The sequence below is a fragment of the Quercus suber genome, unplaced genomic scaffold, assembly GCF_002906115.3.
Source record: "Quercus suber isolate HL8 unplaced genomic scaffold, Cork oak 2.0 scaffold_855, whole genome shotgun sequence".
Lineage (NCBI taxonomy): Eukaryota > Viridiplantae > Streptophyta > Magnoliopsida > Fagales > Fagaceae > Quercus > Quercus suber.
Genome location: NW_027070285.1, coordinates 35,984 through 54,156, shown reverse-complemented (window position 1 = coordinate 54,156; position 18,173 = coordinate 35,984). Strand labels below are relative to the sequence as shown.

Sequence of the window (18,173 nt, the reverse complement as noted above, 5' to 3'; positions counted from 1 at the left end):
TTCCTGGACGACGAGTCAGACGAAACAAAAATGACATGTTGAAAATTTGATTTCCTTAAAATTTTAGAAGTTGGAGAGTGTGAAAAGTCAGAGAAGTTAGGGTCTAGGGTTTTCTTGTGGATCTTTAGCCCTTCTAAATGGGTTTTTACTTTTTAGTTTTAAAGTATTGACAACGTAAGCAAGAGTTATTGAATTCGATAGGTGACTGAATTTAAAAAAAAAAAGTACCTAAAAAACAGTATGGAAAGTACAAGCTTATATTTTACTTTGTCATACGTACAAAGGAGAACACATCCTGATTTAGATCCACCTTAAAGGACACGAGGTTCTCACATTTAATTTGGCTTAAAAATAGCCACCAAACACTTGGGAAAAACCATTTTCCTAACAATTACAACCTTTAAAACATTTTATTTTGATATCGGAATTTAGCTAAACAATTTAAAACCTAACAATAATACTCATGTCACTTCAAAAGAGAGCAATAATGCACTGGACTTTCTCCAACAACTGCTTTAGAGCATGGACGTAATTTTTGTTGGCATTATGCCATAAGATTGATCAACTGGCTCCTGAGTTATCTTCAACAACTCTAGTTGAAACCTTTCCATTGCAGGCAGAGGCAACCATATTGGTACTACAACCCCATCTTCCCCTTTGTGGTTTTTGAGCCTTGCATCGAAGCTAACAAATGGTATGGCCCCGCTAGGACCCCCATAAACCGGCTTCCCCCACCCGAAATCGATCCCTGAAAACCCAACTTGTGTTGTATCAGCAACAAGAAAGTTCCCAGCTGTTATATAAGGAGGACGTCCTTTGATCACCATAAGATCTGCCACTGACCTTAGGTACTCTTCGCTCATTTCTGCCTTTGTCTTTTTGACCAACTCTAGTGCATATCCTAATGGATTTTTACATAGTAATTCAGCCTTGGAAAGTACAGTCGGGAATGCAAATGCATTCCCATAATATCCATTAGGCACTTGCAATTTCATGCGTTGCTTTCCACGCAAATTGATCATGCATGATAAACAAACAACATCATTGGGATCAACCTCAAGCGCGATCGTGCGGCATTTCCATAAACAAGCAGTGAGTATCTAAAGTTAGAGCATGTTTGAAGGTGTGGCGGAAGATGCTTCCGTATCGATCTCATCTCTTTTGGACCAAAAAAGAAGGACCAATGGACCATATTGTTGTTCTCTATTATTGTTGTGCTTTTGTTGTTATTCACCACCTCGTACTCGTGATGTATACAAGTAATTCTTGGTGGATCTCGTGCATTTAAGATTTGTCTTTGCCATACAGGTTGTTTCGATGGTACACATGAACCACTTGCCATCTCTGCAACAGTGTTGAGGAATTGCACCAACCCAAGCGAATCACTGATAGTGTGGTTTAGTCGTACTGCAAAGATGTATCCTCCGCAAGTCAAACGGGTCATCTGCATGCGTTAGACGACAGTTTAGGCTACCCAGAACAGCATAAATCCTGAAATGACGCACTTAAAACAATATATTAAAAGAATGTTTGAATTAATTTTTTATGATCCGTAATATGTTTTTTTATAAAACTTTTATAATAAAATTTATAATATTTTTAACATCATTTTAATAGTTATTAATTACATAACAAGGGACTGTATAATTTATGAGATATTGTTCTTAAATTTCTTCATAATTGTTGATGTGGTTTGTGAATTGAGCAATATTACATTCACCTAGCTAGGTTTACCATTTACTCAAAAATTTTGTACAAAATTGTCATTGATTAATTTTTATAGGATTCCTAAGTAGGTGTAGGTCACCCCCCCTTCCCCCAATTTTTAATTCGATAGTTATAATGAGAAAGATGAATTTAAACTTTGAATCTCTTTGTTGAAAATTCCAAAAGGTGTTAATTGATCTACAAAACTCTTAATATCATTAATTAACAAGTAAGAAAAGAAAATGCCTATGCATTTAAAGGTAAATAGTTTTTTTCCAAATAAAAACCTACCCACTACAATAACAAATTTTGCAAAAAAAAAAAAAAAAGGTTTGGTTTACCTCTAGTATTTTTTAAAAAGGAATTTTCTTTTGTTTTAATGAGAGGCTGCTACATTACCAACTAACTAAATAAAAGGTGGAGATTAAAACTCACTACCACTTGCCAATGTATATTTAAAACAAAATAACATGTTTAATTAAAAAAGTATTGGAGGTAAGTCAAAAAAAAAAAAAATTATAATAAGAGTAACATATGTCCATAAAAATCAAAGACATTTGATTTTTTTATTGAACTCTCATAATATTGAACTACATAAACTTTGAAGCCTCATAATTTTACACATCATTATTCTAATATTTATTTTTAATTTAAATTTAAGTTTCATATATTTTATATTTAAACTCTCCATTAGCATCTGGGTGTATTATATTTCCTTAAATAGTAGACCATATAATTTCGTATACAAACACAATAATAATAAATGCATAATACTTTAGTTTTATATAGAAACAAAATCACAAAATACGTTTGTGGGGACAAGGGCCCAAAATTGTATATTGGGCATTGGGCTTTGTCCAAGGGGGTTGATAGGTCCGAAAACCGATAAACAGTAGTGAGAATGTCAAGTTCAGAGTTACAAGAGTGAGATGCAAATGGAGAGAATGAGAGAAGTAGTCTGAGGAGGCTGACCTCGTCGGATGAGTAAAGCACGGATCATATATATGTCCTATCATTCAAGATGACCTTCTCGGAAATTCTATTGATAGGGACGTGTATTGTGAATGCACAAGAGAGATGGAAGCTCAGAAATATCTAAGGAAAAGCTACTACCACTGCATTAAATGTTCTGCAGCTAACTTTCTGGCTCATTTATGTGGAGAAGACCCCTAAACAGTGTTGCCTTGACTATTCCAACTCACAAAAAGTTAGAGAAGGTATTTGATGGGACAAGCACTCAAGTAGTGGCTTTGATGACCAACACATAGAGGGCCAAGATCATTAAGGAGGAGATATATAATGTAAGAGACCCTGGGAGATAGAGGGATCAAAAAATCAAGAAAGAAACATTGTGACAATCTAGAACCAAACTTGTAACAATATCTAAGAGCATTATATAAGAACCAGGCTCCTCAGATTTCGCCGAGGACATTTTTCTTAAGCTTAAAATTTGTTTATTTTCATTCTATTGTTATCAAACCTACATAACTTGTTGTTTGATTAACAAAAACCAAGTTTTCTAACTCATTCTCTATAAATTTATTGTTTTGGGCTTTTTGAGCCTATGTCCATTTATACATTGGGTTAGAAATTCAAATCTAGTCCTTATAACGTCTTAGACTTTTGACTAGTAGTCAAACTCATAAGATTGTACCACATAAGCTTTTAGGTCTCACAATTTTACATGTCATTATTCTAACATTTATTTTAATTTAAAATTAAATTTCATTCTATACCCTCCATTAGAATATTTTTATATCATATATATTTGTGTGTGGGTGTATATATATATATATATATTATAAATAGCAGACTATATATATATTATTTCATATACAAACACATTTATAATAAGTGCATAATTTTAGAATATATAATTTTATTTTATATACAAACACAATCATAATAAATTTATATTAATAACTAGCATAATAATCTAATTTCATATTTATATATAAAAAGTCAATAAAAAAAAAAATATTGTGTTGAACTTTTTCAAGCGTTGCCAGGTTCCGTCTAGTTGATTTTATCTTTAAAATCTGAGTTACATAAGAGAAAGCATAGAAGAGCAATTTAGAGGCATGAACCAAAAAAATACATTAAGACATAAGCATTGGCCCAGATTGCCAAATTTTATAGCTCTTAGTCCTTTCAAAGAATTTATTCACCCTAAAAAATCGTATTCTTTAAAAGAATACCATTCAAACATTTTGATTGAAATAAAAAATAATTTCTAAAATTATATTTCCTAATTTAAATTTATATAAAGTAAATGAAAAAATAAGGATTTTTTTTAAAAAAATATAGTAGATAATAAGTTTTGAAAATTTATTAATATTGTGTCTATCAACTTTTCAAAAAAAATTCTTCTAAAAAAAAAATTCAAACTAAATACTTTTTAAAAATTTTTGAAAGTGTAGAAATAATTAAAAAGCTCTATAAATAGAGTCCGCACTAATCTTAATACTCAGTTATGGTGTATCCAATGCCAGAAAATTTGTAATCTGTTTCAAAAAATATTAACTGAGAAATAAACTCTCAATTTCAAGAGAAATGGAGAGGATGTAACTAATGATGGTATTCATGGAATATTAATTAGTTCGAATTTGGAGCAAAGTAATTAATAGCATACTGACTGTATTGACAATATATACAAACTATTAAACTGATACTAGTACTCTTTTGAAATTAACGTACTTAATAAAATACCTGGCTACATCAAGGATTTTTAGGGGGGGTTTTGGGCGCCGCAACAAATGAAAAATAATGAAAAATATTAACAAATTTTAAAAATTTTCATAAAATATGCTATTAAAGCTAATACATTAGGTTAATGTTGTATTGTTAATATTTTAACTAATAGAATATGTAGATTTTAAATTAAAATAAATAGCAGTAAATCAAAAATGAAATACCAGTATTAATTAACTTGTAACGAAAGGTTTAGTTTTTTCGAACTAAACTGAAATGACATCTATTATAGTAATAACTATTTTGATTTGGGCCCTACAATGGTTTCACCATGCAACTGTATTAAAATTAACTTTTTAATTCTGAATCTGTAATATTGGTTTGTAGCTTGGAGTGGATCTGTGGATGTATCGGGGAATTTACTCAATTTAGTGACGAGTTTAACGTATGTATACCTGAATGAGTAGCAAAGGGCATCCAAGTATACCATTAGAGCCAGGAACATCACGTAGAAGCTCTTCAATATATGGACATGGTGGTTGAATTGTGTCACCAAGCTGCTCCAGTGTGATGTCGGCATTGGCTTCAACGAACAAGATTCCATCTCCGGTGCAATCCACCACAAGTACTTTCCGATTATGTTCTTCTCTAAGCCTACCTACGAAAGGGTAGTAATACACTAGAGCTTTAGCTAGAGCTGCTTTGATGACTTTCACGGGGTCTTTTTGAACCATCAATGGATTGTTTGAGTAAAACATTATAAATGGAAGATGAAAACGAAGGCCTTCTTGGTCATCTATATCTGAGAGTTGCTTTAACTCATAAGGTGTTGGTGCTGCAGGCACAATTAATTCTGGCTCGCAATGTCTCGCTGAGAATACTAGAGGGGAAGAAGGTGGTATAGACATTATTTGTGGGTGCAAAAGGAATAAGTAAAAGAAACAGAAAATATATGAAGTGAAAGTGGACGAGGGTCTTCTTATATTTATATCCATCCATTGGTTTTCTTGTATTTCAATCGAAAGTAAAAGCTATTTAGAAAAATAAATAAATAAAACAGTGAAAGCAAAAGCTCTTACATCAAACAAAAGTATGCCACATGGGTGAGACCAAAAACATAAATTACATGTAAGTATTGTGACTGGCGAAAAACCGTTCTGGAATTTTTGTCTAGTGGGTCAATATTGTTGTAATTTTTGTGTGCTAAAAGTGGTGTAATTTTTTGCTAATAAAGAAGAAAAGTGCTAGAAAAACAATTTCATTCTGCGGCTAATGGCAGAGTAAGTCAGAGTTTGGAGAGAAGGTTTATTTATTTATAAAAACGAAAGAACAATTTTAATAATAGAGATACTGACACAACACTTTCACAATAAAATTTAGGTGAGAAGTTGTTAAAGATATATAAAAAAATAATGTCAATTGTGAGTCTAGATAAAAACCAATTAAAACTTGCCACTTAACATTTATTGTAAAATTATTGTAAAAATAATATTATGAAAGTAACATTAAGATGATTATATTCAAACTTATTTCAGTCGGAATTAAAAAAAATTTAGAGTTAGAATGTTCCAAATTTTATTTTAAGGGTAAAAATAATAATAAATTTTATATATAATTTTTGTTTTTTTAGCCAGGTCGGTTCATTTAATTTGAACCCCCTGGGCTAGGCGAAACCTAAGAAAACTTTTGTTGTTTGTTGGTGAAATCTAGTTTAGTGATTAGTGATTAGTGAATTTAGCAATACTAACTTCAAAATTTTATATATAATTTTTGTTTTTTAGCCAGGTGGGTTCATTTAATTTGAACCCCCTAGGTTAGGCGAAACCTAAGAAAACTTTTGTTGTTTGTTGGCGAAATCTAGTTTAATGATTGGTGAATTTAGTAATACTAACTTCTTCATCAATAACAATAATAAAAACAAAAAACTAGGTTTGTGTATTATATTGTCGCTTCTTGACGCTCATTTTTTAATTACCCATTAATTTGCAGATGTTAATTAGCCAACAAAAAACGGCTGTGTCCGTTTTGTTGTCCCTCCCCCTTTGAACTTCGAACCTTTTGTATTACATAATTATTTCCTTTGCCAATTCTATTGCTTCTCTGATTTGCGATGTACAACAACAATGCTTAGAAAACTGCTACAATACAAGCCCTACCCATGCCACCACCGCCCACCATTCTCTCTCTCTCTCTCTCTCATTGCATTGACTGGATCTGCTGGGTTTTGCTAATTTGTCACTTAAAATTAAAACAAATATTATAATAATAATAATAATAATAATAATAATAATAATAATAATAATAATAATTGTGGGGCTAGAAAATTGGGTAGCCTCGGCCCACTCCAAGCCAGGCCCAAAAGGTCCACGCCGAGGATACGTGAGAGGTCCGAGGATGAAAGCGCGAGGGCCGACCCCCGAGGATCATACCCGAGGAGGGCCCGTCCTCGGGCATCCGAGACCTCGGAGGAACACGAGCGCCACCTCACCAAAGGACTCCTTGGAGGTCCGAGGAGGAACACGAGGCCTTAGGCGAACTGTCACATCTGCATTGAATGCACTCACCTAACCCCCCTGGCCGCATTAATGGGGATGTAACCCCTGGACAGAGCAACATCGATCAGGGTGAGCCACTTGAGTACGGATAAGATCTCTGATGGGACGGACGGTCAGAGCGAAGGCCAATGGATGATCAACAGAAGGAAGAAGGGGATAGGAGGAAGAGAATTATATAAGAAAGGCGAGCAAAAAGTAAAAAAAGAAAAAAGAACTTAGAGGGGGTGTTAGTTTCAGGGAGAGGGTTCTCCTCGGACGAGTGCCGAGGAGCTACCCTCGGTTGTAAACTGGGCTCACTCCCCTTCAATGAAGAAGAAGTGATTTGTATTCCGTTGTTAGTCTGTTAGGGCCTAAACCTTCGACCCACTCTCTAAAAATGTATTGTTGGGGAACTTTTCTAAAAATGGAGACCCTACAATAATAATAATAATAATAAATCCCACTTGTTAGTTTCTTGATGATTTTCCCTCTTTGCAGACCTCTTTGGACATTTTACCAAATGAAAAAAATAAAAATAAAAATATCTTTGGATGTATCTCTTGTGGTGATCAACGTTGATGACTCCATGTATTATAATTAATTTGTTTCTTTTCATACTTTTCCCATACTGCAGATGAATCCGTATTATAGAGAATCTAAGGTTATGTTTAGTAAAAGTTTTTATTTTCTATTTTCAAAATTTTGTTTTTGGGAATATAAAGAAAAAACAATTTCCTTGTATTTTTAAATAAAAAACATATTTGGTTAGTTGAAATTAAAAAAATAGTTTTTTGAAGAAAAATATAGAAAATATTAAAATATGTTGTTGCTAGGATTTGAATTTAATACTAACTCATTAAATGAAATAGATTTATTAAATTAAATGAGTATTTTCATTGACTTTTGAAAATTAGAAACTGAAAATAGCCTTTTGTATGTTTTAAGTTTCCTTCACAAATTGAATTTTGAGAACAACTTTTGTTTTCTGTCCATTTTGGGTTGCCAAACAAGTTTTTTAGTTTCAAAAATAGAAAATTGTTTTTGAAAATAGAAAATAAGGGGGAAAAAAAAAAACCAGTTACCAAACATATCCTAGGTAAGCATTGTTTCTCATAAAAGAAAAAGAAAAGAAGTAAGCATTGGTATCATCTTACCAAAAATATTCTCCTTATTTTACGATAAAAAAATTATTTTTCCTATTTTAACTAAGTACTGTACCTTTCCTTTTCACCCACATCATGTTCTCTATTCAAAACTTAGTTCATTTAAATTTTAGGCCAAAGTGCAAAACCTATCTTCTAAGTTTCAGTACTTTACATTTCAGTCTTTTAAGTTTGAATTTTGTCATTTCAGCTCTTTAAGTTTCATTCATTCTTAATTAAGTCCTCCGTTAACAATACGTTTGTTGTTGCCGTTATCCTACCAAACGATGCTATTCTTGCCCTTTATTTAATTTTTAATTTTATATTTATTATTTACTTATTAATTAAAAAAAGCTAATTAATTAAAAAAAAAACCAGAAATGTAATTAAGAATCAACGTCGTCCCTCCCATCTAAAAAAACCAGAAATTGTGACACAAATAAATAACTTCCCTCGATAACCTTGAATTTCATATACACATAAACAGAAGTTGTGAGTTTATAATTACATCAACTCACTCAATTTTTTGTTCATTATTGAAAGGGGAAAAATATCTTGAAATGTCTTATAAGACTGAACGGACCGAATATGGTCCGCTTACGCCCGAATGAACGGATCCATCATTTGCACGGGCCCCCATTGGACGGGCCTGATGAGAACGGGCCAGATATGGACAGTGAAGAATGGTGGGCTAGTTGTCCATGGGCCTGCTGAGCCCCTAATGGGGGATATTTTGACCCATTCTCATAAGGGCCCAAATAGAGTCCTTGCGCTAGTAGGACTCCGGAAATCTTATATACTTGGTAAAAATCTTCCGCATAAGGAGGAGACTTATTCATCACGTTTAGGATTCTACAAGAAGAGTCCTATATAAAAAAAAAAAAAAAAAAAAAAAAAAAAAAAAAAAAAAACCTCCGTTATAGTCCACTGTGAAACTGTTTGAGACCATTTCTACCTTAAATTGTTGGACCCACTTGTAGTAAACAAGTGAGTTTGTTTATTATCTATTAGGCTTAATTTCAATACAGGGTAATAGTAATTTTAAGCTTTTATTATGTTTTTCTTGAGATTTTGGTGGTGTAAGAGTAATTTTAGACACTCCTTAACTTGGGTGTCCAGGGGAAGTTTTTCTTAACACTTCAACGAACACTTTATTTTGCAGGTGGTAGCCCTTTCCATTTGTAAGTGAATGATTGTATTTATAAATGAACATCAGGGGTATTTATATATATATATATGTGTGTGTGTGTGTGTGTGTGTGTGTGTGTGTTAATATCAGATTCTATGTGAAGACATTATTTTCTATTGCAGACCATGGATTTTTAGATTTTCTTTACTTTTGAATTATTCAAAAAGTTGTGTGAAACACTTTATTTTGCAGGGAAATGCTAGAAGGCTACTGACAAACATTTGATGAGAATAGCCACTAAAATTTTCAAAATTAGGACTTGCCTAGATACTTTGGTGTTTAATATTTTTGCTATTGGTGACTTATTCTCAATCTGTCATCAATCATAAGCTTTAGATGATGATTTCGTATGATACTTTTGTTTGTAGCTCATATTCTTTGACTGTTCTTTTATGCTTATGTATGTTATTGTGGGTTTTTTTTGTGGCTGTTCATTTGAAACTAATTGTAATTTATTTGTACCAGGTTACAATTATCTTCAAGTACCTCATATGGAGGCTCATATGGAGGCTTGCAGCACAATGACGTTAACTTAAAGGCTAACTAATGTACTAGTTTCAAATAATGTAATTTTGAGTTTGCAATAGATACTACGATGTAATTTGAGTTTGCAATCATCCAAACTCAAAATGACACGAAACAAAAATATCCATTCAAGCACATTGGCAATCATCCATATTTTTTGGCATTAAGAAGTACCAAACTGCAAAGACAATAAGGAAAATAATGGACACGATATAAAAAACTGGGCATCATAAAATGACAATAACAATAACATCCATTCAAACCTGAAAGAGGAAAAATATCTTGGAATGTCTTATGTGATTGAACGGACCGAATATGGTCCGCTTACGCCCGAATGAACGGATCCATCGTTTGCACGGGCCCCCATTGGACGGACCTGAACGGGCCGGATATGGACGGGGTGAAGAATGGTGGGCTAGTTGTCCATGGGCCTGCTGAGCCCCTAATGGGAGATATTTTGACCCATTTTCATAAGGGCCCAAATAGAGTCCTTGCGCTAGTAGGACTCCGGAAATCTTATATACTTGGTAAAAATCTTCCGCATAAGGAGGAGACTTATTCATCACGTTTAGGATTCTACAAGAAGAGTCCTATAAGGAAAAGACTTCCGCGCCAAGGAAGGGATGTCAACCTCAAGCCACTATAAAAGCCCCAATACCCTCACAAGCCAAGGTACGCATAATTAACCCTCTCTAGCACTCTAGAGTTGTGAGCATATATTATGACTTAATCTTCGGAGGGTATTCGGCCGGCACCACACCGGTGTTCTTCGATAGGTTTTCTCTTTTGTTTCGTGCAGGTTAGTATACGAAGCGAAAGGAGCATCGTGCGATTCATTGGTGAATTTTCTTGATTCATCAGTTGGCGCCGTCTGTGGGAACACGAGTAATTAAGCCATATTATCGTCTCCCGGACTAAAAGGGTTGCATGGTACTCACTCGCTCAATGGCAACTACTAATGACGTGCAAGGAGAAGAACCCCCCACGACCGCCCTCGAGAGACAAGTTCGGACCCTTAGTACCGCAGTGGAGCGTCTAACCAAACAGAACCTCGACTTGGAGGAGCAGCTGTGCCAAAAGAATGCAGCACTAAATAACCGGCCAGAAGATCAGGAAGGGACTAGCGCTCCAAACAGGAATCAGGAGAGACCTGAGGGCACCCACGCCCCAAGCAGGCCGGAGGGGCAGCACGTGAACATGCCATCCCTCACGGATGCAACTCCACCACATATTGCCGCCGAGATGCAGGCAATGAAGGAACAGATGAAGGTCATGATGAACGCCCTCAAGGGGCGAGTCTCCAGTGATCTTGACAATCTGGTCAATCGTACCGATTCACCCTTCACTGCGGCCGTAAACTCCTTCCCCCTACCCCACAAGTTTCGCATGCCAAATATAGATAGCTATGACGGGGTGAAGGATCCTCTGGATCACCTGGAAACTTTCAAAACCCTGATGCATCTACAGGGGGTACCGGACGAAATCATGTGCAGGGCCTTCCCAACTACATTGAAGGGTTCCGCGAGGGTTTGGTTCAGTCGGCTGACACTGAACTCCATCAGCACCTTCAAAGAACTAAGCGCTCAATTCACCTCACACTTCATAGGGGGACACAGGTACAAGAGGTCCACAGCGTGTTTGATGAGCATCAGGCAGAGAGAAGACGAGACGCTAAGATCTTACATAACCCGCTTCAATAAGGAAGCACTCTCAATTGATGAGGCCGACGACAAGATACTGGTGGCAGCTTTTACGAACGGATTGCGGAAGGGCAAGTTTTTATTCTCACTATACAAAAACGACCCCAAAACCATGTCAGAGGTCCTCTACAGGGCCACCAAGTACATGAACGCGGAAGACGCACTGCTTGCACGGGAGGAAAGGCCCAAGAAGAGGGAACGCCAGGGGGACATGCGCCAGGACCAAGGGCAGAAAAGACCAAGGACAGAAAAGACCAAGGACGGGAGACAGAAGGGACGAAAGATGCCCTAAGCCCCGAGCGGGAGGTTCACGAGTTTCACCCCCCTGAACGCCCCGATTGACCAAGTCTTGATGCAAATCAAAGACGAGGAGACACTGACATTCCCGGGAAAACTAAAGAGCGACCCAAGCAAACGGTCGCGAGACAAATATTGTCGTTTCCACCGAGACCATGGCCACGACACGGCCGAATGCTACGACCTAAAACAGCAGATTGAAGCCCTCATTAGACAAGGAAAGTTGCAGAAGTTCGTCAACAAAGAGAAAACGGACCATAATCGCCAAGAGCCGGCCCCCCGACGGGATAACGAGCGTCCGAGACCTCCCATCGGAGACATAAGGATGATAGTGGGGGAACCGCATCTACCGGATCTTCCAAAAAGGCTCGAAAGACGTACCTCAGATCGGTCCTGAACGTCCACATGACGGGCTCGAGGCCCAATACCACACGGATGGAGAGCCCTATTATAGGATTCACCAAAGAAGACGCAAGGAGACTTCATCATCCGCACGACGATGCGCTGGTCGTCAGTATACGTGTGGGGGACTACAACGTCCACCTGGTGCTAATCGACAATGGCAGCTCAGCAGACATTCTATACTATCCAGCATTCCAGCAAATAGGGATAGACAGAGCACGATTGATGCCGGCAAGCGCTCCCCTTGTCGGTTTCGGAGGGACCAGGGTATTCCCAATAGGTTCCGTCACACTCCCGGTAACGGTAGCTGATTACCCGCAAGAACTCACTAGGAATGTGATGTTCCTCGTAGTAGACTGCTCCTCCGCTTACAACGAAATTCTCGGGCGACCCACACTTAACTCATGGAAAGCCGCAACATCCATGTACCACCTAATGATCAAATTCCCAACGGACTATGGGATTGGAGAATTGCGGGGGAATCAGGCGACCGCCCGAGAGTGCTACATTGCGGCTACAGCTAGACCTAGTCTATGAAGCCCGGGCTATAGCTGAACAAAGGATAGCTCGATACCAAAACCTCATGGAAAAATACTACAACTCCAAAGTCAGGCACAGACACTTCCAGATCGGAGACCTTGTGCTTCGGAAGGTTATAGGAGCAGCTAAAGATCCCTCGCAAGGAAAACTCGGTCCAAACTGGGAAGGGCCTTACAAGATCTCATCTTGGCAGAGAAAAGGAACCTACCACCTCGAAACCATGGATGGACGAAGGCTGCAACACCCGTGGAACACCGAGCACTTGCGGAGGTACTACCAATAGATGCAACGAGAAGAGACATCCACCCTTTGCAAGCGCTCCAGCTTATATCTAAAGTTTTCAGTAGTTTTTATTTTGAAGAACAATTTTTACTTTTCTATGCTTTTACTTTGAACGAACCTCTCTACTAATGCCTTTTTAAGCCCAAGGGGGCAGGCATCATTTTCTATAAAGACTTCTTTCAGGCAACAAAATCTTTCCTGCCTAGCTTTTAATCAATATCACAAGTTCCAAAGGCCGTCCACAAAAGGACGGACATCCCAAGAGGATAAAACTTAAGTCCATATATGGACGGCCAATGAGCCGTCCACGAATGGACGGTCATCCCAAGAGGATGAAAACTTAAGTCCATATAATGGACGGACCAATGAGCCGTCCACAATGGACGGCATCCCAAGAAGATAAAACTTAAGTCCATATATGGACGGCCAATAGCTGTCCACGAATGGACGGTCATCCCAGAGGATGAAAACTTGAGTCCATATAATGGACGGACCACAGGCCGTCCACAAAAATGGACGGATCATCCCAAGAGGATGAAAACTTAAGTCCATATAATGGACGGACCAATAAGCTGTCCACAAAATGGACGGATCATCCCAAGAGGATGAAAACTTAAGTCCATATAATGGACGGACGATAAGACTGTCCACAAAATGGACGGATCATCCCAAGAGGATAAAACTTAAGTCCATATAATGGACGGACTATAAGACTGTCCACAAAATGGACGGATCATCCCAAGAGGATAAAAACTTAAGTCCATATAATGGACGGACTAAAACTATCCACAAATGGACGGATCATCCCAGAGGATGAAAACTTAAGTCCATAAATGGACGAACATAAGACTGTCCACAAAGGACGGACATCCCAAGAGGATGAAAACCGAAGTCCATATAATGGACGGACCATTAGGCTGCCCACCAAGTGGACGGACACCCTAAAGGATGAGAGCCTAAGTCCAGATAATGGCGAACTAATCAAGTTATCCCGAAATGGACGGACCATCCCATGAGGATAAAAACCTTTAGGCCGAATAGTGGACGGACCAGCATCGTCCATAAGCGGACAGGCCACCCAAATAACGGAACTACTAGTCCATGTAATAAGCAACCTAGGAAACGTCCACTAGTTGGACGGACCTCACAAAGGAAACTAATAGATACCCGACGGACTGATACATAAAACGGTCTACCCCTAACGGGTGGATTCAAGATTATGCATAACGGGCATGTTCAATAAACAATCTACCCAACGGATGGATTCAAATTATACGTGAACGGACATGTTCGAAACATTCTAAAAACAAATAGTATGAAGCCATAATAAGCAGGACGGAGCTCACTAAACAGAAATGCGATAAAATAAAAAATGCAAGATAAAACAGAAGTCAACGGACCCAGATAAATAAGCATCTGAACGGTCAATGTATAAATAACCCGTAAAACATGACGGGTGTTTTAAATTGTTCCACACTTACAAAAAAAAAAAAAAAAGAAAAAAAAAAAAACTAGTTATTACAAAGAATTAGCATAATCAAGCTCCGTCTCCCTCTTCATCTGGACGGTCCCAACATCTTTTGCCTTCTGTCCGCAGCAGTGTGATCCATGGAGCTTCGCGGACAGGCCTCCTCTCAAAAGAGCTCAGTTCCTCCGTCTGAGCGGCTGGGCAGTGGACGGCTCCGGGGCTGAAACGGAGACGGTGGACAAATCTAGCTCCGGGTACAACCTCCTCACCTGACGAGGGCATCTCGAACCCTCTTTAAACCAGACTCAGCTCCACGATAACCTCGGTGGAGTCACGGTCTCGGTACGCGCCTCCTGGATGAGGACTTCATTGTCTTTGTCCACTAAATCTTTTTTCAGCCTTTCACCATCTGAACGGCTCATCCGGGCCGTCTCGGCCATCCTCAGTTTCTTCTCCTGGGTGACCCTCCAGGCCTTCAGGTCAAGCAGTTCCCCCTCCGTCATCTTGGCCTTCTCACGGAGTCGGCCAATGGTCGTCTCATGGTTGAGACACCGTCCCATGAGGCCCTTCGTCATGATCATAGCCTGAGGTCGACGAAAATAAGTTACAAAAATAAGACAAAAATGATGAAAGATGGAATAAGGATGACGGACCATTACCGGGCAATGCTGAAGAGGCCCGTCTCTCCCATCGCCTCCGTCGAGTGATTCCCAAGATCCTCGTAGTCGTCGGTAGTGATGATCGACGACATCCTTTCCAAGGCTACTTGGAATCCTCACGAGCAAGACGGGTGGTTTTTTCTGCTCACCTGGCTGACCCGTCATCAGCCCCTTGCCTTTGCCGTGCTTGGCCGGAGGTACGACTTACTCCCCTTGCCATCAAGCCGAGGACCGGGTCCAAAGGGACCTTGGCTGCTTAGGCGACGGTCGCTCTTCACGGGCAGCTTCCGTTTTAGAGAGGGCTTACTAGAGCCCGTCCCCATGGGGTCCGTCCCGGCTTGCTTGTTCTTGCGCTTGAAGTCTTATTGCCGCTCGTCTTTTGGCTCCTCCATCTCTGGAAAAGGGTGACGGATTAAGGAGCAATAATAATACAAAAAAGAAGTGAAAGGGCATGAGGTGGACGTGGGGGACACCTGGCTGACGGATATGCCTAGGTAGCTTAAGAGTTCGCGGTGTAGTGAACTCAATGGGAACCTCAACCCAGCCTTTAGCACTTGCTCGTACACGCCCACTCCGTCCACTCCTTCGTAATAACATTTTTCTGACTTGTAAGGTAGACGGAGTGGGATATGGTCAGGAATTTGGTAGCGGTCCCTTATTGTATTGAAGTGACCCTCCTTGATGGTCGACGTAAAAGCATGGACCGTCCACTCTGGGGGCAAGATGAACTCCCTAAGTCCATCAACCCCCACGACGGACCTCACTATTTGTTCTTCGTCGTCTGAAACCTCCTGGACTTCAATCATCTCCAGGCCCTCATGTGTTGAGGACGAGGAAGATGACGACGGACTACTCTCGCTCGAAACATCGTGGTCTTTGGGACCTGACGGGTATACCCCCTCGTAATCCGCCCCGTCGGGAATGACCGACTGGTTACTTGACGCACTAGACATGGCCTACATGTAATTACAAAACCTAAGACTCTGACGGGGTTGGAGATAACGACGGACGCATTAAGTACAAATAAAAGAAAAAAGAATGGACGGATATAGAATAACTCACCAGAAGCGTGGAGTAGGATGCGACGAGTGACGGATGCTTGAGTGAACGGATTGTGCTCTGACAGACGTGACGGACTCGCTCTGACAAATCTCTTCCAGCAGCAAGTGGAGAAATGAGAGGCGGAGGACTGATATTTATACTGGGAGTGCACGGAAGACGAAGCGACGCCTCGTTCCAAAACAACAGCCACTGACAGACTGACATTTGGCACAACGCATTAATGCGTCAGCTCCTGATTCAGCAATGTACGGATGAAAATTTACAGACAGGCGTACCGAGTTTTAGATCCGTCACCCAATGGGTCCGTTTATAATTGCTGACGGACCCATCGGGTGAGGGGGCAACTGAAAAGGGAAAAATATCTTGAAATGTCTTATGAGACTGAACGGACCGAATATGGTCCGCTTACGCCCGAATGAACGGATCCATCATTTGCACGGGCCCCCATTGGACGGGCCTGATGAGAACGGGCCAGATATGGACAGTGAAGAATGGTGGGCTAGTTGTCCATGGGCCTGCTGAGCCCCTAATAGGGGATATTTTGACCCATTCTCATAAGGGCCCAAATAGAGTCCTTGCGCTAGTAGGACTCCGAAAATCTTATATACTTGGTAAAAATCTTCCGCATAAGGAGGAGACTTATTCATCACGTTTAGGATTCTACAAGAAGAGTCCTATAAGGAAAAGACTTCCGCGCCAAGGAAGGGATGTCAACCTCAAGCCACTATAAAAGCCCCAATACCCTCACAAGCCAAGGTACGCATAATTAACCCTCTTTAGCACTCTAGAGTTGTGAGCATACTTTCTGACTTAACCTTCGGAGGGTATTTGGCCGGCACCACACCGGTGTCCTTCGATAGGTTTTCTCTTTTGTTTCGTGCAGGTTAGTATACGAAGCGAGAGGAGCATCGTGCGATTCATCGGTGAATTTTCTTGATTCATCAATTATATTGGCCACCCATTTAAACAAACATTTGTGGGATAATAATCTTACATCATAATTCATTTGGGTTCAATTTCAATATGAAACCTTGTAGTGGTTTTCAAGATGTCTATTATAGATAATCTCCCATTAATAATTTGTAAAACAATGATCTATATTTCCCCTGTATGCCCATTAAAATGCTTTTATTAATGATTGCAATAAATCAAAATTTAAATTTCTTTTTAACACCAAAGGCATTAATTTGAATTGTTGAGTGATTAGTAACATCAAAATAATTTATATATAAGACAAAATTTAGCTATAAAATTGGTTGTAACTTTAGGCTACAAACTTATTCAATATTATTCACATTATTACATAGTTTGAAAATTTAACTGTTGAATTGATATATTTGAATTGATTGGTAGAATAGCAAAGACAGGACATTTTATACTCTTTTTGATTGTGTAAGTTATATATACATTATGTATATTAGTGGATCTTAAACCCATGACTTTACCTTTTCACTAGCACTTTATAAGAAGATGTGAAGACATGACATCTGATATCTTATCTCATTGTCTTATGAATCAATGATTACACACGATTATACAAAATTTAAATTCGATATTTGTTTGTTGGACTAATTTAATCTATTTATTATTTAGAGAGCCATATTTCATTTTTAATAACAATGCATCAATAATTTCATAAGTCAATTTTAGAAGTTTAATTATCCCAAGTCCGAACTGTATATCCGACTTCCATGTTAAGTTCTTCTGAAAAAAAAAAAAACCCTCCATGTTAAGAGAATGTATCTCACGCGTTAGATATTTACTTTTATGAGAATAGAGATAACTAGGCCTCCACCATGATTGGATTATTTTTTATAAATTGCATTTTTCTATCTGTTGCAAGCTTGACATAATAATAATTAGGAGCAGTCAAATTGGGCTCTCGAAATTCTTTTTTAGCCAAATTGGCTGGCACTATAGCTAGAAATCAACACCTGATTTTGCATCACTATTAAAAACTTTACCCAAAAAAAAA

General features: G+C 38.6%; 1 protein-coding gene across 1 annotated transcript; it reads right to left on the bottom strand.

Annotated features, from left to right (window-relative positions):
- Positions 1-515: 515 nt before the first annotated feature.
- On the bottom strand, positions 516-5,306 carry LOC112039254 (methanol O-anthraniloyltransferase). Its single transcript, XM_024072112.2, is given in 3 exon segments — positions 516-1,102; positions 1,105-1,444; positions 4,854-5,306. Coding segments are annotated over 3 exon segments (1,380 nt in total).
- Positions 5,307-18,173: the final 12,867 nt, after the last annotated feature.